At 40.7% G+C, this 26,101-nt stretch overlaps 1 protein-coding gene across 1 annotated transcript in view; it reads right to left on the minus strand.

Annotated features, from left to right (window-relative positions):
- Window positions 1–24,223, minus strand: part of LOC124119690 (ubiquitin carboxyl-terminal hydrolase 2-like) — a 35,084-nt gene extending 10,861 nt beyond the window's left edge. The window contains exons 1-7 of the mRNA XM_048380888.1: window positions 24,147–24,223; window positions 14,873–15,772; window positions 13,335–13,394; window positions 8,883–9,009; window positions 6,478–6,589; window positions 3,091–3,210; window positions 2,465–2,529 (exon numbers count right to left, since the gene is read on the minus strand). Of these exons, the coding sequence (XP_048236845.1) occupies window positions 2,465–2,529; window positions 3,091–3,210; window positions 6,478–6,589; window positions 8,883–9,009; window positions 13,335–13,394; window positions 14,873–15,679 (1,291 nt within the window). The 5' untranslated portion in view covers window positions 15,680–15,772; window positions 24,147–24,223. The remainder of the gene's footprint in view (window positions 1–2,464; window positions 2,530–3,090; window positions 3,211–6,477; window positions 6,590–8,882; window positions 9,010–13,334; window positions 13,395–14,872; window positions 15,773–24,146) is intronic.
- Between the last annotated feature and the right edge of the window lie 1,878 nt (window positions 24,224–26,101).

A 26,101-nucleotide genomic window follows, 5' to 3' on the forward strand; every position in this document is an offset into this window, starting at 1 on the left:
TCCCTGTATGTGTGTCTGCGTGTGTGCCTGTGTATGTATGTGTGTGTGTTTGTGTCTGTTGCTCAAAGTCGCCCTCAACAATATTCCAACCAACCAAGGATCATGATCAGGGCTAATCTGGAATCCAACACACAATCATGTTATAATTTGTTTGTTGTTTAATGCAGCAGTCTCCAGTATTCCACCTATATGATGATGGCCTGTATTTATTCAAGTCTGGACCACACAATCAAGTAAATGATAATATGAGCAAAGATCCACATCATTGGGGTACAATGCCATCAAAATGTCACCGAGTCTGACCACCCAATACACTAAGTCATCTCTTAAGGCCAGCATAGGTTGCTAGGGACCTTCTCCAAATCAGGATCCCCACTGGTTCACATCCAGTGTTGGCTGAAGAGCGCGTTTTTGCGTCTTGGACGCACAAAAATAAGTTTGAACGCACCTGCGTAACATGTGTGGGTCTCGTGGACGCAGTGACTGGGGCTATATTAATTTCATATCGAAATGACACTGTTATCGTAAATCAAAGACGTACGTCTTTGCGTAAAGGTATTTGTTGCCAAACAAGACAGCGAAGCATGTTGATTAACACTTCCGTTTGCTAAACCAAACCAGTTTCATTATTCTCTCCCTTTTTATGACAAATACCCAAACCAGTTTCTTGACCTATATCTATTGTCGGTTTTGCATGTATTAATTTTCGGTATGGTCCGTAGCTTTGCTTCAGCCAATCAGGTGCCACATATTAAGCAAGTCGGATATAGTTGTAATTAATTTAGCTTGCTGATTGGTCGAAAATATCCTGACCTTGTGTCAAACTAAAAATAGCCAGGCACATCAAGGGTATACTTCAGAACCTGGTAACAGTGACCCGCGAAATCGAGCGACCGTGTAGGATGATACGCTATGTTATCGCGGTAGTTAATTTATAATTGATCGTAGTGGGGCACGCTTACAAACTTATTAAATATGTGATTCACAAAATGTTTGTTGTTCATTGGATTGATTGATGCTGATTTTCTTTACCAAGTTCGGTTAACAAAGTACCAGTCATTGGTGAATCTTACCGCAGTAAGTAAGGCTGTGTGGATTATATGGTATATCACTTCCTGTTTTGAATTTTGCATACGACCGAGGTTTTGTCGAGGGACTTCGTTTGAACAAATGGGTTCTTTTTCTAATCAATTTTGAATGGAGGAAGGGGTAATTCCACTTCAAAAACATCCCAGGAACTGTCATAAAAAAAGTTAACGTGTGTACAAGTAGCCGTGACATACCGCAACGAGTCCTGTATTCGATCATGCGATGAAATATATCGTGCTTAGATTTGCATAAGTAAACAGTCGACAGGTTGTGTGGATTACGAGATTTATCAATACCGCGATACTGTATATGATAAAGAATGAATGCGAACACTTGAATGTACAATGATGTAAGCATTGTTTTTATTTAGCGGACTCTGAATATTTAGTTATTCTACAACAGACTTATCAAGCTGATAATAATTCAATATCTTGTGAGTCATATTAAGAATTGCAAAACACATTTTGCCAGGACTATTATTGGTGTAACTGACATGTTTAAACATTTATAGCACCTGAAACATGTTGACTAGATTTATCAAGGAAATGCTGGATCCTGAACATACTCTTACTAAAAAAACGTTCGATATGCCAATTATATTTTATGACTCATTGATCATTGTCACAGTTACAACATGAACTCAATACTCAGTACAGTAGCATCAGAACAGCCATTGAACTTAACTGAATCCATAACTTCAAATCATTGGTAGATCTCGGTAAAAACATTCATAAATGTCTGTCACAATGACCCCTTACCAATGGCTGACCCGTGTACTGCCTTTTCATATACGAAGTTAGATATTAACATGGATAATTTTGTGTTATAATATTCATTAATATCAAATGTCCCTTTTAAGAAATTGTTTGTCCCTTAATGTAAACCTCTTGGTTATGAGAGCAGGATGTGCCCTGATGTGAACCTTTCTCTCACTTTGCCTGTTTGTTGATATTTTGCAGTTGCGAAAAGATTTCTTATTTTTCACAACCACTGTGTTCTGTTGTTAATGTTATGTTATAATGCTATAAATTGGACCCCTCCATTTTTGTTTGGGACCCCTAATTTTATGATGAAGGGGTCCAAGTGACCCCAAGAAAATTTAAGCCAGAGCAGACACTGCACATCCCAGTGATGTGGGGTGTTCTTATGTGAAGTGACTTTTTTGTTGAGAGAGAAACTTTGAAGTCATCTTAATTGAGATGACTTAATCCGAAATTTCAAAAGATTTGAATGTTTCAAGACTTGACCTCTAGTGAACTCCTAATATGGATGTCTCCCAAAAATTGTAACAAATGAGACCAACCTCTTAGAGATAATTTATAATGAGTTTCATCAATTTCCAGTCCTTTGATCAAGGAGGGACATATGAACTCACCGACAATCTTACTGTTGTCAAAGTTGAGGTAGGCTCGCCAATACTCGTGAGACTTTTCATTGTCACTGAAAGAAGACACCGCAAAAATTCCATTATGCAACAGATTATCACAATGTAGTACTATTAGGGTGGGTGAGTGAGTGAACTTGATTTTATGCCACTTTTAGCAATATTCCAGCAATATCACGGCAAGGGGCATGAGATATACAATTGGGGGCAGTAATTAGACCCATCTCGACTAGCACAAATTTCAAAGGCTGTCACGGTTAATCAATAAAGAATGCAGATATGCTACAGTCGACAATAGAGGATGGAATTATTACAGTGGTAGAAAGTAACATTTTTTTACCACTAGTCCTTATAATGATAACATAAAGCAAAACCCTTAAAAATGATAAATTTCTACTAGTCCTTATGATACCTTAACTATTGGGCAGTTTGGAAAGGACTATACGACAAGTGCCAATTTCTACCGCTGAGTTAACTGTCTCGGAGTAATGCCATCTCAATATGACACCAAGTGCGGCATCTTATCTGTCTAGCTTCTCCACCAAGGCTTGCTGAGATAGAGATGGCTTCTACTGTTTCAGCCAGTTTTACATGTGACCTCAGTGTGGTGTGTGTACCTCTTTCTCTCCAGCTTGTTGTCCTCCAACACAATAGGCTTGGGTTTTTCAGTCACCTTGTTGACGTCCTCATGCAACCCCTCAAGGAGGTACCGCAGAAACTCTTGAGAATCTTGTTGTCTGGAAAATACAACATGGCCCAAGGGCGCATTCAAATTTCTGACATACATGGAAAGAAGTTTCAGAAATACTTGAAATCGATGATTGTGGACGCGACCTATCAGGAGTCTTTTTAGACCTGCTCAGAGGATGATATTCGGCTCTAAGTCTGCAACAAATGTCAGTAAACATTCTGTAAATTGGAAATAATCACTTCCCAACCCAAAATATTCAACAACAGTTATCACATTGTAGAGTGAGTGAGTGAGTGAGTGAGTATGGTTTTACGCTGCTTTTAGCAATATTCCAGCAATATCACGGCGGGGGACACCAGAAATGGGCTTTACACATTGTACCCATGTCGGGAATCGAACCCGGGTCTTCGGCGGGACGAGCGAACGCTTTAACCACTAGGCTACCCGACCACCCCTATCACATTGTAGAGGTGATTTGCATTTCAATGATAATGGTAGTGTAATGGCATATAGGCTTTTATCCTTAGTTTAATGTCATTGCAATGAATACAATGTTAAAACACTGAGTTTAGATAATAATGAAAAAAAAAAAAAAAATTATTTTTGAACAATCTGTTTTTTCCCACTGTCTGCCAAGGACACTTAGTTCGAACTCCTAGATTAATATCTGAAAACAATGCTTGAAAGTTCTAGTAAGTTTCAGTCTGTGCTAGAAACATATAAGTCGACAAGCTATGGTGCTGGCAACCCCAGATATATAATAAGGTCAAACCAGGATTTGAATCTTTAGGTGGGTGATTGTGGCCCAGTCGTCTAAGGTGCTGCGATTCATTGTGCAGAGTTGCGTCCCTTGGGCAAGCCAGAAACCTATGATTGTGGGTTCGAATTCCGGTTCGCCCCAATTATGTTTCTAGGTTTGTCAGCACCATACCCATGCTCTTGGGTTTCACCAAACGTCTGAGACCTGCATCACTTGGGGCTTTCCTCCCACATTAAGCTGACACACTGTGATATAACTGGAATGCTGTTAACAGCAGAGTTAAACCCAACACACTCACTCACTCACTCACTGTCATGCCCAAGGGATGCAACTCTGCACAACTGCCTGTACCAACCGAAGCACCAAGGTAAAAGGGAGATAATTTCATCATTATTATCAAATTATCTCCCTTGTCCCACATCACTAACCAACACTTCTTATAGCTTGTGTGCTAAAAGAATGAAACAAATCATGGGTTACAAATTACAAAAGTTTGACAAATACTGTCTAACTCCTATCCATTTCTTGTACTTGTCAACAAAGCAAATGATATTGTTTTCAGAATTTGGGTTGTAGATCTATTTGATTCTGGGCCATAAGAAGAACCTGAGGCCTGTCTCAGTCGACTTCAAGTCTTTTGGATTGTCTGAACAAATATCACTGAAATTCAAGCTTTTCACACTCAGATAATGTATAGCCTAACTTTCCTTTTGAACTTTCAACCACAAAGTCTGTCTTCATTTGTGTCCATCGGCTCGGAACAGCGTCCACCATCACTATTATTTCAAAGTTACTGTCATTATTTTCACTCAACATTTGGTGGTACGGTCGGTCTTTTAGCTGTGCAAAGATGAAATAGCAAGTAAAGCCAGCGTTAGAAACTAACAGCTTTCGTCCACTAGTCCATATAATGATAAATAGCAAAACCCTTAAAAATGGCAATTTTCTACTAGTCCTTATGATACCTTTACCATTGGGCAGTTTGGCAAGGACTATAGGACGAGTGCCAATTTCTAACCCTGAAAGCATGTCAGAAGTTTGTAAACTTTGCACTGTACATGGTATAATAATTTAACACAACTGAAACCTCACACGACTGCAAGGTACTATCAAAATGTACATTGACACAGATGAAAAAGTGCAGTTATACAAGTTTCATTGCAATCGGCAAACTGGCAGAGCAACTTAATAGTGACAAAACATTAGGGTCGGAAGTATTTCATAGTGTCGTTCAGTGAGTGTGAGTGAGTATGGTTTTACGCCACTTTTAGCAATATTCCAGCAATATCACGGCGGGGGACAACAGAAATGGGCTTCACACATTGTACCCATAGTGTCGTTCAGGAAATGGGAAGCACTGCTTGGATGTTTTAGACGAAATACAGAAACCAGGCAAGTCACTGTCAAACAACAAAGTCAATACTCCAAACACCACCATAGTATAAAAACAAAGCAATAGCGCATCCTATGCAGTATGTCCGGAGCTACTACACAATTGGTCTTCATTGGATGCATATGTTATGAGACTGGACTTTAGGTGAAAACGCAATGTCTTCCATTTGCAAAAAAATAAAATAAAGACTGAGCATAGTTTGTGATATTGCAGTGTCTACATGCCGAAGATGTGCTATGGAATATGGACAGCTTTCTCAAGGACTTCCAGCTACACATCAATAAATTCTACAGTAAAGATGACAATAATTAGAGACCCAAACCAAAGTTCAAATAAGGGCGCTAATATTAAAATTCTGTCGCATATATGACCGGTCAGTAGCTAATAAGAGGGCGATGTGTGCAATGGCTGCATGTACCAGTCTCGGCTAATGCTGTTTGGGAATGAAGCACTTTTTATTCCCCGTTAAGTAAACAACAAGTCAAAAATATCATGTCGGACATTTTAATTAGACTAAAGATAGAAACACAATCCTTCCTTGCCACACTGACCAAACCCCCAAAATGACACGCTTTCGTATACCCAACGAAAGTGAATAATTGACCACTCTCTATCACAAAGCGGCCTCAACCTCCCGACTATGGAAGTTCATGCTAACATTAGAAAATGCCTGGAGTTCTAAGGACGTCTTTGTCCCACATGAAAAACTGTCAACTCCAAAATGTTACTCCGTTCAACCTAGTGATCTGTCACATCAGAGCATGACACGTACAAGATTTACAAAAAAAAGAACATGCGCAACGGGTGTGTTTGGGCGGGCACTTCCATATTAATCAAGTGTCTTTGGACGAGCTATACCAAACCCAACCAAGAACAACTGTTTCCTTCTGTTCACTGTTTATAGTACGAGCTTACTGTCATGCCTGAAAATGGGCACCAACTCAGACACAGTATATTTACTCCGAGTTCACCAGTCTTGTTTATATCCCCTTAATGCCCAGCACCAGGCAGGGTAAAAACATGTACCATCTTCTGACATCTTTTGGTATTATGGGGCCAGGAATCGAACCACCGCCCTTCCACTCTCCTGGCAGATACTCTATGTACTAGACCACGGAGGCAGTCCAACATTTTATGAGAGATATTCAAGTGCTACTCACGCATAACCCATGAATCGAGGGGCAAACTTCTGGACCTGGGTCTTGAAGGCATTGGGGCTGATGTAGGTGTCTGATCGGTCCTTCCACATAGACTGCATGATGTTCACATAGGCTGAAACACACAGGAAGTTGTGGTGAGGCAGGGAGTTGTGGTGAGGCAGGGGTGTGTGGTGAGGCAGGGAGTTGTGGTGAGGCAGGGAGTTGTGGTGAGGCAGGGGTGTGTGGTGAGGCAGGGAGTTGTGGTGAGGCAGGGAGTTGTGGTGAGGCAGGGAGTTGTGGTGAGGTAGGGGTGTGTGGTGAGGCAGGGAGTTGTGGTGAGGCAGGGGGTGTGGTGAGACAGGGAGTTGTGGTGAGGCAGGGGTGTGTGGTGAGACAGGGAGTTGTGGTGAGGCAGGGAGTTGTGGTGAGGCAGGGGTGTGTGTTGAGACAGGGAGTTGTGGTGAGGCAGGGGTGTGTGGTGAGGCAGGGAGTTGTGGTGAGGCAGGGAGTTGTGGTGAGGCAGGGGTGTGTGGTGAGGCAGGGAGTTGTGGTGAGGCAGGGGTGTGTGGTGAGGCAGGGAGTTGTGGTGAGGCAGGGAGTTGGTGGTGAGGCCGGGGTGTGTGGTGAGGCAGGGAGTTGTGGTGAAGCAGGGGTGTGTGGTGAGACAAGGAGTTGTGGTGAGGCAGGGAGTTGTGGTGAGGCAGGGGTGTGTGGTGAGACAGGGAGTTGTGGTGAGGCAGGGGGTGTGGTGAGACAGGGAGTTGTGGTGAGGCAGGGGGTTGTGGTCAGGCAGGGAGGTGTGGTGAGACAGGGAGTTGGGGGTGAGGCAGGGAGTTGTGGTGAGGCAGGGAGTTGGTGGTGAGGCAGGGAGTTGGGGGCGAGGCAGGAAGTTGTGGTGAGGCAGGGAGTTGTGGTGAGGCAGGGAGTTGTGGTCAGGCAGGGAGGTGTGGTGAGGCAGGGGTTTGGGTGAGGCAGGGGTGTGTGGTTAGGCAGGGAGTTGTGGTGAGGCAAGGGGTTGTGGTGAAGCAGGGAGTTGTTGTGAGGCAAGGAGTTGGTGGTGAGGCAGGGGGTTGTGGTGAGGCAGGGGTGTGTGGTGAGACAGGGAGTTGTGGTGAGGCAGGGAGTTGTGGTGAGGCAGGGAGTTGGTGGTGAGACAGGGAGTTGGGGGCAAGGCAGGGAGTTGTGGTGAGGCAGGGAGTTGGTGGTGAGGCAGGGAGTTGGGGGCGAGGCAGGAAGTTGTCGTGAGGCAGGGAGTTGTGGTGAGACAGGGAGTTGTGGTGAGGCAGGGAGTTGTGGTGAGGCAGGGGGTTGTGGTGAGGCATTGAGTTGGTGGTGAGGCAGAGAATTTGGGGTGAGACAAGGGGTTGTGGTGGGGCAGGAAAATGTGGTGAGGCATGGAGTTGGTGGTGAGGCAGGGAGTTGGTGGTGAGGCAAAGAGTTTGGGGTGAGACAAGGGGTTGTGGCGGGGCAGGAAAATGTGGTGAGGCAGGGAGTTGGTGGTGAGGCAGGGGGTTGTGGTGAGGCAGGGAGTTGGGGGCAAGACAGGGGTTGTGGTGAGGCAAGGAGTTGGTGGTGAGACAGGAAAATGTGATGAGGCAGGGAGTTGTGGTGAGACAGGGAGTTGGTGGTGAGGCAGGGAGTTGGTGGTGAGGCAGAGAGTTGGGAGTGAGACAAGGGGTTGTGGTGGGGCAGGAAAATGTGGTGAGGCAGGGAGTTGGTGGAGGCAGGGAGTTTGTGGTGAGGCAGGGAGTTGGTGGTGAGACAGGGAGTTGGTGGTGAGGCAGGGGGTTGGGGGCAAGTCAGGGAGTTGGGGACGAGTCAGGGAGTTGGGGACGAGTCAGGGAGTTGGGGGCTAGTCAGGGAGTTGGGGCGAGACGGGGTTGTCGTGAGGCAGGGAGTTGGTGGTGAAGCAGGGAGTTGTGGTGAGGCAAGGAGTTGGTGGTGAGGCAGGGAGTTGTGGTGAGACAGGGAGTTGGTGGTGAGGCAGGGAGTTGGTGGTGAGGCAGGGAGTTGGTGGTGAGGCATAGAGTTGGTGGTGAGGCAGGGAGTTGGTGGTGAGGCAGAGAGTTGGGAGTGAGACAAGGGGTTGTGGTGGGGCAGGAAAATGTGGTGAGGCAGGGAGTTGGTGGAGGCAGGGAGTTGTGGTGAGACAGGGAGTTGGTGGTGAGGCAGGGAGTTGGTGGTGAGACAGGGAGTTGGTGGTGAGGCAGGGAGTTGGTGGTGAGGCAGGGAGTTGGTGGTGAGGCAGAGAGTTTGGGGTGAGACAAGGGGTTGTGTTTGGGCAGGAAAATGTGGTGAGGCAGGGAGTTGGTGGAGGCAGATAGTTGTGGTGAGACAGGAAGTTGTGATGAGGAAGGGATGTTGCACCAAGGCTGTATTTGGGTCATTTCATCTTCAATTTTTTGCAACTTTACAAACAATGCTACCTTTCATGATGGCCCCCTTCATGCTGGAGGTGGTGGTGTTGATGTCCATCAGGTAGTCGTCCTTCAGACAGTACTCAAGTAGCAGCCGTGTGTTGCTCAGACACTGGATCACAGTGTTCATGAAACACTGCAATACAAGAGACATTCATGTAACACTGACACATCACGCTGATCCTCTACAGCAAAGGAAGACAAACTTACTTGCCCACAAACATATTTACATGTGTAGATCACGTTCCTGACAAAATGAGATACAAACAATTTGAACATGTCAATTCCACACCCTGCACTGACCCTTAAAAACTTTCCCTTTAAATGTTTTTTTTGAGTGAGTGAGTGAGTTTGGTTCAATGCAACTTTGAACAGCATGTCAGTTACAGTATGGGGTTTCAAATTGACATGGGACAATAGCCTGAAGGTTAACCACTATTGTGAAATCTATGTGTAAGTGAGTGAGTTGGGTTTAACACCACTTTTAACAGTATTCCAGTTATATCACAGCGTGTCAGCTTAATGTGGGAGGAAAGCCCAAAGTGATGTAGGTCTCAGACGTTTACCACTTCGGTGAAACCCACGAGCACGGGTATGGTGCTGACAAACCTAGAAACATAATCGGGGCGAACCGGGATTCGAACCCACAATCATAGGTTTCTGGCGTGCCCAAGGAACGCAACTCTGCACAGCGAATCGCGACGCCTTAGACGACTGGGCCACCCATGCCCCCTTCAGAGCTTTGAACTTTTATCGAACCAGTGGTGAGATTCTCTACATGTTTAAAGCACAGCTGCACCTGACGTGTACCATATGTCCATTAGTGACATACTGCAAGTCACTCTATAATATCAAGCGATGAAAGCACTTATCACAAACTAAAAGTCAAATAATCAGAGACTGGGCGTCAACATCAAGCAAAGAGTGAATTCATTAAAAGTTTATGAGAGGTTATGGTTTGCTTATGGTAAAACTACTAAAAAAGAATACAGGTATCGCCTTACATTCTTTAACCTATGACATCACTGCATTGCAACATACGTACATGAACTTACATTACTCAAACAAATGTATCTCATCTTTCAATTATGATATTTTCCTTTAGACAAACCAGTGTTTGAAATAATTTTAAAACCCCTAAATACAGTCAGGGCAGGTGACCCATAAATGTTGCCTGCCCATCTTCAACGTTTCCTGTCCAGATTCAGACATAATATATATTGAAAATAGCAAATCATGTCTTGATTCAGTTGAAATATTGCAAATAATCACTTGAGAATCTACAAGGAGTTATAACAAAGCTGAGTAGTCCTATCTGCCAGAGAGTCGGGGAGGTGGAAAATTTTTTATGCCGCCCAACAGAAAAGTTACCTGCCCTGATTCAGACATAATATATATTGAAAATTCGCAAATCACGTCTTGATTCAGTTGAAATATTGCAAATAATTACATGAGAATCTACAAGGAGTTATAACAAAGCTGAGTAGTCCTATCTGGCAGACAGTCGGGGAGGTTGACAAAATTTTATGCAGCCCAACAGAAAAGTTACCTGCCCAGATTCAGACATAATAAATATTGCAAATTCGCAAATTACGTCTTGATTCAGTTGAAATATTGCAAATAATCACTTGAGAATCTACAAGGAGTTATAACAAAGCTGAGTAGTCCTATCTGCCAGACAGTCGGGGAGGTGCAGAAATATTTCATGCAGCCCAACAGAAAAGTTACCAGCCACGGGCAGGCGGCCAAGCAGTTATCTCACATACTGAGATAAACCATTTGGGGTTAAAATATATTTAAAAATTAATAGAAATAATTATGTAAAAATAATTGACAAATGGTTAACACAGTAATTTGCCCATCACCACATAAAAAATGTTTTTGGCGCCGCTTAATCATGTTAATAAGCACAACCAGTACCACAGAACTCAAACTAATACCATTCTTTCTTCAACTGGCATGGTTGGAGCGGTAGATTAAATCAAAATATTCTCAAATTCTCAGCATACAAAAAGTTCAATACTTTCAATTGTGAAATAGAGAATTTCAGCCGAGTGTCTTTTGATATCAAATATATCAACACGAGTTGATAAAAGTGGAAAAATTCCGAGGTGATATTTTATTTATCATCCAACATCATTCTTCCAACTTTTTCAATTTGTAGACATTAATTAGCAGTGTCTTCAGTGTAAAAAGTACTGCTAGCAGCTTCAGCAGCAGAGCCATTAGTGATGTCATTTGATTGTGATGTCATTTGATTGTGATGTCATGGTAACCAGTGATGTCACAATGGTCTGCAAAGCATTGTGATGTAATTTCATTGCAGCGATATCTACAGTGTAGATATCGCTTGATCTCATCCAAGCGATATCTCCTGTGGGAGCCAGTTTGGGATGATAAAGTGCAATTATCATTGGCTTGAAATAATAAATATAATTATTAAACACCATCACAAGGTACCGTACTTAATTCAAAACCAATACTCAAGGTTTCCCTTCCTGCCTTTCATACATCAGGGCCCACTTGCACAAAGCGATCTTAGCGCTAAGACTATTGTAAGCCTATGCTGAAGTATGGGAGATACGATCATCTTAGCGCTAAGATCGCTCTGTGCAAGTGGGCCCAGGACTTATGTTATCCTTGTCAATACTATTTTCAATGTGTCAATGGCACTCTTACACGAGGAACTTGGAAAACAACCACAAGATCTCAAAACCGAAGCAAAATCAATTTCAGATTACTTCCCAATAATAGAATCCACTCCGCCACCTGTATTTACACCTGGACACTGCGTAGCACACATCCCAGTGTTACATCCTTCATGGAAATCAAACAAACCTAAGCACTAACGACCACGGTGATCCTTGCAGACAGCACTTCCACATGCAACACCTGTGTTCCCAAAGAACCCCTGCTCCCAGGAATCAATATCGCTATCCCCCACGTACACTTCATGTCAGACTTATCATTCCAGTAAAAGCCAATCAAATCTCTCAGGTCTCTAATTACCAATATTCCACAAGCATCAGGACAAACACTCATCTGCCCATGGAGCTGATCTGCTAGCTCCCTACAGTGAACTTTGCAATTACATTTCCTGGTACAGTTATGAGTCTATCATGCTGTTTAGAGAGGTATTGTGAGCTTGGCAATGTTAGGAGTTGTTTAATAGAAGATTATCTTCGGACAGACCCTAAGGCCAAACAATTCTTTTTCTTGTCTTCAGTGACAGGAATAAGTCTTTCTCCCAACAAGCTAGGTGGGCTGGTGACTCATCATTGTGACTGTGAAACTTGCAGGCCGGCATTTGTAAATCCATTCTAGAGTAGATAATCATTACCGTATTCGACATAATAAGGACCTAGGGCACTCTCAAAATTAGAAATAGGGGCTCTTATTAGAAAATTATTTTGGAAAAAAAAAACAGTTGAAAGATCAATTTCGTGGTTTACGCAATTAAATTCTGGAAAAATATATCTGTTGTATATAGACATTTCAGGATGTCAGCATAAACCACGAAATTTATCCTTTAACTCTGTTTTTTTCACCAAAATAATATTCTAATAACAGCCCCCCATTTCTAAATTTTGAGAGCGCCCTGGGCGCTTATTACGTCGAATACGGTATTTCACTTTTGAAGTAATGTGCATGCAGTGGGTGTATGCTTGCTTGTACTAGTCCGGACTTAAACCATTATTATAGTGCTAGCTGACCAAACTACCATGCTTCAGTTTAACATGGGATTCCCCACATAGACGCAGTATACTGACTCCGGACCGGCTTGTTTTATCCTCTTAATGCCAAGCCCCAGGCATGGGCAACAACAAGTACCATCACAGAAGCCTTTGGTACGACAGGGCCTGGGGTGGAATCACCGACCCTGCACTCTCCGGACAGAGGCGCCATGAAGCTGAACCACAGACACGGTCCTATTCCGCAGGAAGTTATCTTAACTGCCATTATGATTTTAATCACTGGAACTAGTGAGTGAGTGGGTATGGTTTTACGCCACTTTTAGCAATATTCCAGCAATATTACGGCGGGGGACACCAGAAATCGGCTTCACACATAGTACCCATGTCGGGAATCGAACCCGGGTCTTCGGTGTCAAAAGCGAAAGCTTTAACCACTAGGCTACCCGACCGCCCCCACTGGAAGTATATTACAATGACTTTTAAACCTGTATACAAAGCCATAGGATTTCACACAAGGAGTAAGTTGACAAAAAAACAATGTAAAATGTGCAGGGTTAATATTAGGTCCATTCACCTGAAAGAGCTTACTCTGTACTGAACATATTCTTTACTGTGACTGAGATAAATATTGAGATTGCATAAATGCTGTTTTCATTCAGAAAATGAAACAGCTTCTCTCTAAACAGCTTCAAAGGGTTGGTCCAGTAGTATTTGAAGCTTGGGACCGACGAAATTGTTAACTTTTACCATTTGGGTTGTGACTTACCGTATTGCCAAGATTCCGAAGACCAACTTTGCCACCATTTGTGTTTTTAGACAAGGCTCCCTGAAAAAAAAGAAGCTACACAGGTTACCAAGACACAAAGAGTCATTACTGATTGTTTTGGGGATGAATAATAACTCTTATACACAGGTTTCCTGCTTAAACATACCAGATATACCGTATTCGGCGTAATAAGCGCCTCGGGCGCTCTCAAAATTAGAAATAGGGGGCTCTTATTAGAATAATATTTTAGTGAAAAAAAACAGAGTTAAAAGATTAATTTCGTGGTTTATGCTGGCAGCCTGAAATGTTTATGTACAACAGATATATTTTTCCAGAATTTAATTGCCAATAATTAAGTGTGCATATAACAGATGAGTGCGTATTTTACGTGAAAAGATAAGTCTTGTGTACATTGATTAACAGTGATTAATCGGAAAGGGTGCTAATTAGGATTGTTCACTGGCCAATATATTAGCAAATATCGCCATGGGCACTTATTAGAGCGGGGCGCTTATTACGTCAAATACGGTATGTTATTCATGACAATTATTGAGTTCATCATTATAAGTGTTAGTCAGACAGCTGACTCCTTCGCATGTGTAGCGGTCATAAAATGTCCAAGAGGTTGACCCTGTCAGCAAGCTGACAAGGTAAGGATGCTACAATGCTTGCTACAATGGCTGACAAAATGTATTTAGATACATGTATAAAATGATCTGGTCATCCATGCGCTGAAGTCGATAAAAGCTTTATCTTTACTAGGGATGGGTATTTGAGGTTTAATATGTATCACAATATTTAGCAATGCACGAGGCCTTATTGCGATACATATCACAATATATTGTATAATTCAAAATTTTGAAATCAGAAGCAATTCGATACATTAAGGTACAGTAAACTACGGTCATAACGAACTCAAAGGGACTACTAATTTTAGTTCGTTATAACCGTAGTTCGTTATAAGAATATATACAGCATAACTACAGCAAATAGTCGGGACCAAAAAAGTGAGTTTGTTATGTCTGTCAGTTCGTTATAAGCGTGTTCGTAATAGCCGTAGTTTACTTATATCACATGATTTAAAATAGCGATTTTAATGATGTGTTTAATGTTATGTCCTGGCACATGCATCCGGAGCCCCAAGATGACTGCGTATTTATTGACTGAGAAAATATTATATTGTACCAGCATCTTGTTTTGTTCGATTTATGAACTTCAGTTCATACCTTAATGTATCATGCTTCTGAATAAAAAACTTCGAATTATACAATATATCATGATACTTATCGCAATACGGCCTTGTGCATTTCAAAATATTGTGATACATATTAAACCTCTAATACCAATCCCTAGTATAGATAAAGCTTTAGTCGACTTCATTGCACGGATGACCAGATCATTTTATACATGTATCTAACTACATTTTGTCAGCCATTGTAGCAAGCATTGTAGCATCCTTACCTTGTCAGCTTGCTGACAGGGTCAAACTCTTTGATCATGTGGAACCTCTCGTACCCATTCCTATATATCATACTTACAGACAGTGAGCTATTTGAGCCTTGCCTTGAGACCGACTTGGGGATGGAGGGACTCTCACGAGCATCCGTACTGTATCTTCTTGTAGGAGTTGCCGCACGTTCCCGTACAGGGCTCGTATCATGTGACACATTCCGTGACAAAGTCCGTGGCATGTATCCAGTTGAATTCAAATTCTCCCGATCAACAGACACGGAAATCCGACTTGCCCTTGATGATGTCCGACTTGACCCTGCAAGGATATCCTCGTCCCGATAATAGGTGCTACGTCGTGGAGTCGTGCCGTAAGTGCTCGACGAATAGTCCCTCTCATTACGAGCATTATACTTACTTGTCTCACCAATATGCAAGTTTTCGATATCATTCAGATTGGCTAAACTGGCAGACCTTCTTCCCGACAATCGACTCGGTGTCCCAAACTCATGGTTTGAATACCCCGTTCTCCTGTTCGACAGTGTACCATACGAGTAGTCGTTATCCCGATTACTACTGGGTGAATAATCAGCTTTGAGGGGACCATTCCGTGTGCTAGATGGGGTTCGATTTCGTACACTGTATTCGGACAATTTTCGGCCGGATGAGTCAAGTGGCCCTGGGCCGACTGGAAGACGTCTCCTATACGTAGATGAGGATGAGGATGAGGAGTCGAGGTTGAATGATGGCGTGCTGTATTTGCGGGTGGTGCTTGGTGTCCTGGTGTAGGCAGAGGAGGAGGAGGAGGAGGTTGGCCGGTAGGACGAGGAGTACGTGGAGACATATCCCTTGTTGGACACGCTCGGCATCCTGTCAACCAGAACGGACGAACGCATTGGACACCTCAAGAGCAGTCTTTGTACATCACTGGGTGGACACTCGTACTGGCAAAGGTACTACATCCTTTTGAGATTCCTTGACCAGTTTGTCTGGAAAGTAAGTAAAATTATTTTTTTCAGACATCTTTGAAAAAGGTTGAGCATATTTGAAATCACACGTTATGGTACATTCAAAACACAGACACCTACTGGGATCCATCAACTTTGGATCAATGAAATTCTTTAAACATCTTTGAAAAAGGAGCAGTGTCGTAACAGTCGTAATAAGCATCCTGGTTGTAGAGGAATGACAAGAGGGGACACTTTATAAGTGAGTGAGTGAATATGCTTTTACGCCTTTTAGCAATATTCCAGCAATATCACGGCGGGGGACACCAGAATTGGGCTTCACACATTGTACCCATGTCGGGAATCGAACCCGGGTCTTCGGCGTGACAAGCGAACGCTTTAACCACTAGGCTACCCAACCGCCCGACACTTCATAAACCCACAACAAGTTACATTTGTTTTCAAAGATCAAGCAGTAGCAAAGAAACGTTTTTCAAACATCAGGCAAACCAAACCCTTTTTAATAATAATTAGCTGGCAATTATATGCATCTTCTGTTAACAAATTGGTCCACAAGAAAATAAGGACTGTCAATAATAAATGTTCGCTTTTAGTAGAGGGCACTAAACAGACTACGTTCAGCTTCATCTGGAAGTTTGTCGGGGGGCTTATAAGTGCAGGGTGCTTGATACAGTGAATACGGTATTTATACATCACGAGTTAAGCTCTCTGAAGACACTGATATCTATGATCTATCAACTTTTGAACAATTCAGCAAATCACCCAAAACATGCAAAAGGCTCTGAGTGTTTCATATAAAATCAAGAATTACTAAAATGTTGTCAGAAGTGTTTCTCATACTAGAGTGAGGCCTTCAAACATGTTTACTGTGACCTTGACCTTGACAGAATCAGCCACACCGTCAGGTCTTCATTTGACAAACTTCAATGGTGTTAGGATGTTAACGCCTTCAATGTGACCTTGACCTTGACCTTACAGTTCAGCAAAAAGCAAAAAGATGTAGAAAGTAGACTATCACCTGTTTGCAATGAAACACTTCCTAAACTCATGAACACTGAAAGCAACAGGACAAAGCCCAGACAAGCAAGAAAACCCATACGAACTGGCATATCTACTTCACAGTTTTCACAATGACCTTGACCTAATATGGGCGGCAAATAAAATTCTCAGGAAAATATTAACCATGATTCAATTTGTATCAAAGCTTTGTAGTTTCAAAAAGAAAAAATACCAGTTAAATACTCATTAGGAGTGCTGTTTGGTTGAGTGCAGGTATTCAGAAGTATTAGTTGAGTGAGTTGAGGGACATTATCATCTACAACAACAACATACAACAGTTAATGTCTGGCTCATGGAGACATGTTAATCATTAGCAGTTGCTACACAGTTTGCCACTGGAAATATGAAGGTCCTGTACAGTAATGTTAGTTGGTTGGTTGGTTTAATGTTTAACGCCGCACTAAGCAATATTCCAGCTATATGATGGCGGTTTGTAAATAATCGAGTCTGGACCAGACAATCCAGTGATTAATGTCATGAGCTTTCGATCCACGCAATTGGGATCGATGACATGCATCAACCAAGTCAGCGAGCCTGACCACCCGATCCCGTTAGTCGCCTTTTACGACAAGCATAGTCACCTTTTACGGCAAGCATGGGTTGCTGAAGACCTCTTCTACCCCGGAATCTTCACTGGTCTGTACAGTAATGAAATAGTGTAGTGTACCGAAGGGTAAGATTTAACAATTGCTTTAATTACAGTACCTACATATTTCTTGTCAAGAATTTACTACAATAAATATTTCTAGCGTCCCTTCGGATGTAAGTCATAATTTTTTCTGCGTCGATTCTACACTTGTGTATACTGGATGCACATTTCTGCTTCATGTAAAACCCTGCTTGGAGAAGGAAAAATCTTACATTTAGGAGGGTCGATTCATCTACGGCAGACCTCATATGTTGAATTACTGGTATGTTAAATAACGTATTCATTCAAATAAGAAACACTTGCTAACAATAAAAGATTAAAAGCAGGAGAATCTGTTGAGGAAACCAGCCATTTGGTTTGATTAGAATACAATGCATTTGATCAATCATGACTAACTTAAGTGGTTGTATTTTTTGTTTTCTCACTCAACAAAAAGATAGATAGGTTTGTCACATAAAAACAAATGTTACTTTTTTAAGAAATGTTTTCCTACAAAGGTTCTGGTTGCGGTTTCACGAAGAGATCTTAGCACTAAGGTGATGGTAACTCCCATACCTTAATATAGACTTACAACAATCATAGAGCTAAGGTCGTTTTGTACAACGGAACCCTGGCCCCACTTGCACAAATCGATCTTAGCTCTACGACGATTGTAAGCCTATGTCAAAGTATGGGAGTTACGATCATCTTAGCGCTAAGATCGATTTGTACAAGTGGGCCCTGGTCAGTCCAAGGTGTCACCTCAAACACCCCACACACGCTTGACATTCTACAACCTTAACATACCTTATTTATTTCACAAATTTGTAAACTTTTGTCATTTTATCAAAAAAATATATTCCTTATTGAATCCATGTCATAGCACCGTATTCGACGTAATAAGTGCCCAGGGCGCTCTCAAAATTAGAAATAGGGGGCTCTAATTAGAATGTTATTTGGGTGAAAAAAAACAGAGTTGAAAGATAAATTTCATGGTTTATGCTGACAGCCTGAAATGTTTATGTACGACAGATATATTTTTCCTGAATTAAATTGCCCATAATTAAGGGTGCATATAACACATGAGTGCGTATTATACGCGAATAAATAAGTCTTTTGTACATTGATCAATCGGAAGGGGTGCTAATTGGGATTGTTCACTAGCCAATATCTTAGCAAATGTCGCCGTGGGCGCTTATTAGAGCGGGGCACTTATTACATCCAATACGGTAATTGTAATTATGATATTGTTGATGTTCACAGAGATTGCACATGATGAAAGATCTAAACCAGGCTAAATGGGTGGCAACGTTTGTGTCATCATTTACTCATCTCAGCTGCCTCCACCGAACCTCAGCAGAGCTCGGCTAAGCTGCGTATTTGCATAAAATACAAACTAAATCATTTAAACCAAATTAATTTTGAGTTGCTTGCATACAAATACGCATGACAAAATTCAAGCACCTTATAGTGTAACAAACCTTGCGTAATTATACATTGTAGCTTTTTCAGCTCGAGTACCAGTGTTACAAATATTTGTTTACTGACTGGTTTGGTTTGTTTGTTGTTTGTTTACTGACTGGTTTGTTTGTTGTTTGTTTGTTGTTTGTTTACTGACTGTTTTGTTTGTTGTTTGTTTACTGACTGAATGCAGCCACATGAACTGTACTGCGGTACATATTGCAAAGATGTCCAACATCTGGATTATTGTAACTTAGACATGTATGACTGTTAGGAGCATAGGACTCACTAGGGGCAGCACATGAAAACAAGTTAATCAGACATTACCTGGAACACAGACAAGTAGAACCAGTTGAAAAAGTCCACTTTCAAAACCCAACAGACTGGACCCATGAGAGAAAAAATCTTTTGAAGACCACGAAACAAATATATCCAAACAAGCCCATGCAAGTCTATGATAGGTAGCAAGTCTAGATTACTGTCATACAGACCCCGAAACATATATATACAATACAGCCCATGCAAGTCCATAATACTATTTAAATAGTGGGCAAGTCTAGATCACTGTCATACAGACCCTGAAACAAATATATCCAATACAGTCCAAGCTAGTATATTATAGTTAGCAAGTCCAGATTACTGTCACACAGACCCTGAAACAAATATATCCAATACAGCCCATGCAAGTCTATGATACTATTTTAATAGTGGGTAAGTCTAGATTACTGTCATACAGACCCTGAAACAAATATATCCAATACAGCCCATGCAAGTCTATGATACTATTTTAATAGTGGGTAAGTCTAGATTACTGTCATACAGACCCTGAAACAAATATATCCAATACAGCCCATGCAAGTCTATGATACTATTTTAATAGTGGGTAAGTCTAGATTACTGTCAAAAAGACCCTGAAACACATATATCCAATACAAGTCCAGATTACTGCAGGTGAAAATGAAGTCTCTGGACTCCTTACTTTTATGTTTGTTTAAGATAACTTAACAGGTTTTTTATGTCAAATATTTTCATTTCACTGACTAGATGTTAAGTCTAGAAGAAAGCTATCAATACCAAATGTGAATGATAATTGATACACCTACATTGAACTTTAGGCCAAAAATCTTGTAAACTAACTTAATAAACATATAAGGTCTGACATATGAGTATATTCTCAAGGGCTCAAAAGATCATCTGGTCCCCTGTATGATACAACACTTACAATAACATGATTAACAGAGCCTGTCTCATGCTGATTATTATTTCATCATTTTTATTTAACGCTTATTATGCTTACCGTGTTTGACCTAATAAGTGCCCAGGGCGCTCTCAAAATTAGAAACAGGGGGCTCTTATTAGAATATTAATTTGGCGAAAAAAAACAGAGCTGAAAGATAAATTTCATGGTTTATGCTGACAGCCTGAAATGTTTATGTACGACAGATATATTTTTCCAGGATTTAATTGCCCATAATTAAGTGTGCATATAACACACGAGTGCGTATTATACGCAAATAAATAAGTCTTTTGTACATTGATCAATCGGAAGGGATGCTAATTGTTCACTAGGGGTGATTGTTCACTAGCCAATATATTAGCAAATATCGCCATGGGCGCTTATTAGAGCAGGGTGCTTATTACGCCATATACGGTAATATTATTTCATAAAGTTTGTTTCCCAAACAAAACTTACCTCTTAATAAGAATTTGGTGTTCGCCCATCAACTAGGTCAACACAAAATCAACTCTACAATAAGCGGCAATCAGTGACAGGAGTTGCTAACATGCTCGCTGTCACACACCAATGAGGAAATTAGTAAACAATCTCACTTTAAGGTGTGGCCTAGTTTCATCTGCCTTGTCACATGACCACTGTTCATTTCAGCTCCCGCCCACCCCCTAGGTATCACATTCTTTCAAGTCAAAACAACCTGCACTGGATGCAAATAGTTTTGACATGAAAATTTCAAGAACATTCAAGGAAGTCCTAAGTTCATCCCTGTCAAAACATTCTAACATTTGGTTTATGTTGTCAATTTGATCGGGACGTGAGGTTGCCTGGTTGTTAAAACTTTCCCTGGATGTGTTTGACTGGTGAATCCAGTGTCGAAATAACTGCCTGCCTGCCTGACGAAGCCTTGTGACTTTCTGTCAGGCTGCGTGAAATTATCCTCCATATGCCTGACTGTCTGGCAGATACCATTTTCAACGTAATAAGCACCCCGCTCTAATAAGCGCCCACAGTGATATTTGCTAATATATTGGCTAGTGAACAATCCCAATTGGCACCCCTTCCGATTGATTGACTTATTTTTTCTCGTATAATAATAATATGCACTCATGTTTTATATGCACCCTTAATTATGGGCAATTAAATTCTGGAAAAATATATCTGTCGTACATACACATTTCAGGCTGTCAGCATAAACCACAAATTTATCTTTCGGCTCTGTTTTTTTCACCAAAATAATATTCTAATAAGATCCCCCTGTTTCGAATTTTGAGAGCGCCCTAGGCGCTTATTACGTCAAATATGGTAATTTTAAGACTACATACATATTCAGTTTTATCATAACACCTCGTAGATTCTCAAGTACCGTATTTGACATAATAAGCGCCCAGGGCGCTCTCAAAATTAGAAATAGGGGGCTCTTATTAGAATATATATTTTTGAGTTCAAAGAGCGTAAATTTCGTGGTTTATGCTGAAATGTTTATAAACGACAGATATATTTTTCCAGAATTTAATTGCCCATAATTAAGGGTGCATATAACAAACGTATTATGCACAAATAAATAGCCTTGTGTACATTTATCAATCGGAAGGGGTGCTAATTAGGATTGTTCACTAGCCAGTATATTAACAAATATCGCCGTGGGCGCTTATTAGAGCGGGGCGCTTATTACGTCGAATACGGTAATTGTAATTATTTCGGCTGAATTTTTTATATTTTTTATAATGTCTGAATGTGGACAGGTAACATAGATGATGGGCAGGCAACATCTATGGGTCACCTGTGCGACTGTCTTGTTGGGTTATATAATTATTTCAGACACAGGACCATGAAGCCCACTATTGCTGGAATGTTCCAGGATGTAGGTTGGTTGGTTGGTTTGTTGTTTAACGCCGCACTCAGCAATATTCCAGCTATATGACGGCGGTCTGTAAATAATCGAGTCTGGACCAGACAATCCAGTGATTAATATCATGAGCATCGATCCACGCAATTTGGATTGATGACATGCATCAACCAAGTCAGCGAGCCTGACCACCCGATCCCGTTAGTCGCCTTTTACGACAAGCATAGTCACCTTTTAGGGCAAGCATGGGTTGCTGAAGACCTCTTCTACCCCGGAATCTTCACGGGTCGTTCCAGGATGTAGTGTGAAACCATATACACTATATGATTTGTAACTGGCAATACCGTATTCAACGCAATAAGCACCCAGGGCACTCTCAAAATAGAAAATAGGGGACTCTTATTAGAATATTATTTTGGTGAAAACAAGAGTATAAAGATAAAAATTTTGTGGTTTATGCTGACAGCCTGAAATGTTTATATACGACAGATACATTATTCCAGAATTTAATTGCCCATTATTAAGGGTGCATATAACACACGAATGCGTATTATACGCAAATAAATAAGTCTTGTGTACATTTATCAATCGGAAGGGGTTCTAATTGCGATTGTTTACCTGTCAATATATTAGCAAATATAGCCGTGGGTGCTTATTACGTCGAATATGGTATACCAAAATGTTATTGGATCTTGAGAGAGTGAGCAAAGATGTGTGAGTGAGCAATGGTGAGTGGGGGCAATGGTCAGTCAGTTAAAATTTCAAGTCACATCAGTAGTATATCAGCCATATTATGACTAGAGAATTTATTACCTATATATCAAATATGATCCTGCCAAGAAAGGACAGTAAACAACATAATATTATACAATTTGGCCTACAGATCACCAGCAACCAAAGGTAGATCACCATACTAGGGACCATGCATGGTAACTAAGCTGAATTCATCCCTCTAGCTGCTGGCTATTGTTTTCAGGACCGCCTCCGTGGTCTAGTGGTAGAGCGTCCGCCCGGAGAGCGGAAGGCCCGGGGTTCGATCCCCTGCCGCGTCATACCAAAAGACGTTAAAAGATGGTACTTGTTGTTACCCTTTCTGGTGCTCGACATAAAGGGGCTAAAACAAGGACTGGTCGGCTCGGAGTCAGTATACTGTGTCTGAGTGGGGTATTCATGTTAAACTGCGGCATGGTATCTCAGTGGGCTAGCACTATAAATCGGCATCAGTCCGGACTAGTACAAGCAGCCACACACACACACACACGTGCATGCACGTCGCTATATAAGTGCAATAATCTTGGACGCGACATTAAACCCCATTTCACCTCACCTATTGTTTTCAAGCTGAGCCGAAATGATCAATAAAAACGTATTCTTTGATTAAAACAGTGATAGATCATGATATTCATGTGCTATATTTACTTGTGTGTAGATGAAAACACTGAAGTCACAATTTAACCATAAAATAGAACGCTGGTTTACCAGTAAACTGTTATCACTTGATAAAATTAAATACTGAGTCATACAAATGAAATATATCAATAAATAAGCTTAGATACACTGTTCATTATTTATTTATCAGTAATACAAAATATTGTAATGTAATTGGGATTGTTCTGAAATAGCCTATTGCTTTGGTGAAATATTTTGAGTTTTATGAAAATTTGTTTGTCGAAAAACATCATCATGTTTTATTTAATGTGAATTTGCCCTGAATTTTGTGTCAAATGACTACTTCGGGTCAACGCAGAAAATATAAGGGCGATATAGGCATTGGTGATATAAAGGCCTATATTTGACATTGGCACTAACAGTTCTATAAATCCATGTTCGATGTTGAGTGTTTACAAATGTAAATACAGGCTAAGACACGAAATGGGAAAGGTGTAGATGCAAATATCAAGATTCAGATTTCTTTGAAGTGGAACAAGGTTGTGAGGTGCACAAATTGCCACAAAACCACTTGCATTCCATGTTTGATTCGGTGCCAAATGTCAGAATTTGCTACCACTTCTCAGCACTCAACAAGTCGTTTGACGTTTCATGAAATATATCAACTGCTACTAGCTAGAAACGAATCATAAGACAAATGTTTTTTTTATCTTCAAAGCAATACAAATAAAAACAGTGAGTTGTGTTACATTTAAAAGCAGCCATGATCATTACTTACAAACAATTTTGGGTCGAATTCCATGTACCGAGTCCTTCTCTGTCAGTAATCTAACACCATCCTTGAGTAGACTGCTGTCCTACAACTAATGATTTATCGGAATATTATTGATGATGATGTTGTATAATAAAGCATGTGTTGTCTCTGATTATACATAAGTTTATTTATTAGACAATACAAAGACGTTGACGTTTGTTTGATTTTGTAGGTAAATAAAGCTAATTAGACTAACAGAATTAATAACAAATACGTTAAAGGTCAGTAGTTGTTACACAGATAGCATACTAACCGGCCATTTTGGATTTCTCCGCAGAATATTTTTCAAAGTAGCTATGGCAACGAGTTCCATAGGTTACGAATGAAAATTAAAGATTAATTTATTAGAATATCTATAAATTATATTTCATTTTAAGAATTATTTTTTCTAGATTGATATTTATATAAATAGATTAATTCTTCAATTACACATTTCAACCAATCACTTGACCCAAAATAACAACTGCCAATAGATGTGTGAAAAGAAACGAATATTCCAGGGACATTTTATTCCGATTCCATTTAAATATACTGTAATAATAAAAAAGTATTTAACATGTGGACGATTATGATTACAATACTAATACATAAAGCGTTGACGTATGTTAAAATACCGGCGTGTATAATGAATAGAATTGTAACTAATATACATAGATCTATATATTCATAAATATGTGTTTTGCTTGTTTAAAACGCACCTAAAACAATTCAAGCCTTATTACATTACTCTTTAATTTTTTTTAAATATCCACATGAGTCATTTTCTATTCTATTAGATTCTGGTAAAGAGTATTTCATCCATTAATGTTAGTCCTTTTTCATAACGCTCCAACACGTGACGTCGAGTTGACAAATACGTAATGTTTTGTTGAAATAGGAAAAAAACAACTATCTCTATCATTTCTGATTTGAAGGGCTATTTTCCATGATGAATTAACATGCTTAAACTTCTTAGAAATTACAGGATGAAATATCAAGGGTTTATCAATTAATATGCTGGGGATCGATGCAATCAGTTAATCTCAATTACAATTCTTCTCAGAATCTCGAATCCCAATTTTATATATTTCCGCTTTGTGAATAAGTGAGTGGTTTATATGCCGCTACTTCGCAGGGGACAAAAACTGGACAGCACACATCGTACTCAAGTGAGGAATCGAACCCGGGCCTTGGGACAGTGACGTGACGAGCTAACACAACGCTAGACCACCAGGATACCTTAGTAGCCTCTTACGACAAGCATAGTCGCCTTTTACGGCAAGCATGGTTGCTGAAGAGCTATTCTACCCCGGATCTTCACGATCTATTTTGGATGGCATCAGTCACTGTCGTAGAAAATGAACTGATCGAAACCCTGGTATGGTGAGGCCATTGTATTAATTCCTAGCCTATTTCTCTCATATCCACCCTCCGCTTCAGAGGGGGCGATTGGGAAAAAATACGAAAAACTAAAAATATTAAATGACCTGCCTTTTATCATGTTTATTTAAATATATTTTAAAAAAAAGATGATTTGACCATTGCATATCAAAACTTCAGTTAGGGGCCTCTTATAAGTTGTGATGTATCCAAATGAAGGCTGATATATAAATAAGCGTGTATACACTAGTATACAGCCAGACAATCTCCTCTAGATGTATTTTAAAGTAGCATTGTAGAGTTACAGTATCGGTCTAGACAGTTAACTATACTTCAGTGAGTTGATGTGCCAAGTTATATGCATATAAGTCGTAGAACTTTGTTTTAGAGATAAACGATTGGACAGTGTAAACACACATTTAGGAAACTTGGCGGCCATCTTGAAATTGGCGGCCATCTTGATTTTTTGCAGATTTGTCAATTGTCGAAAATGTTCAGTTGTTGTGAATATTTTTTTAGAAACATAATATGGTTATTTCGCAAGACAACACATGTTTTTT

Source organism: Haliotis rufescens, unplaced genomic scaffold (genome assembly GCF_023055435.1).
Source record: "Haliotis rufescens isolate VD_foot unplaced genomic scaffold, xgHalRufe1.0.p SCAF_34, whole genome shotgun sequence".
NCBI classification, from domain to species: Eukaryota; Metazoa; Mollusca; class Gastropoda; order Lepetellida; family Haliotidae; genus Haliotis; species Haliotis rufescens.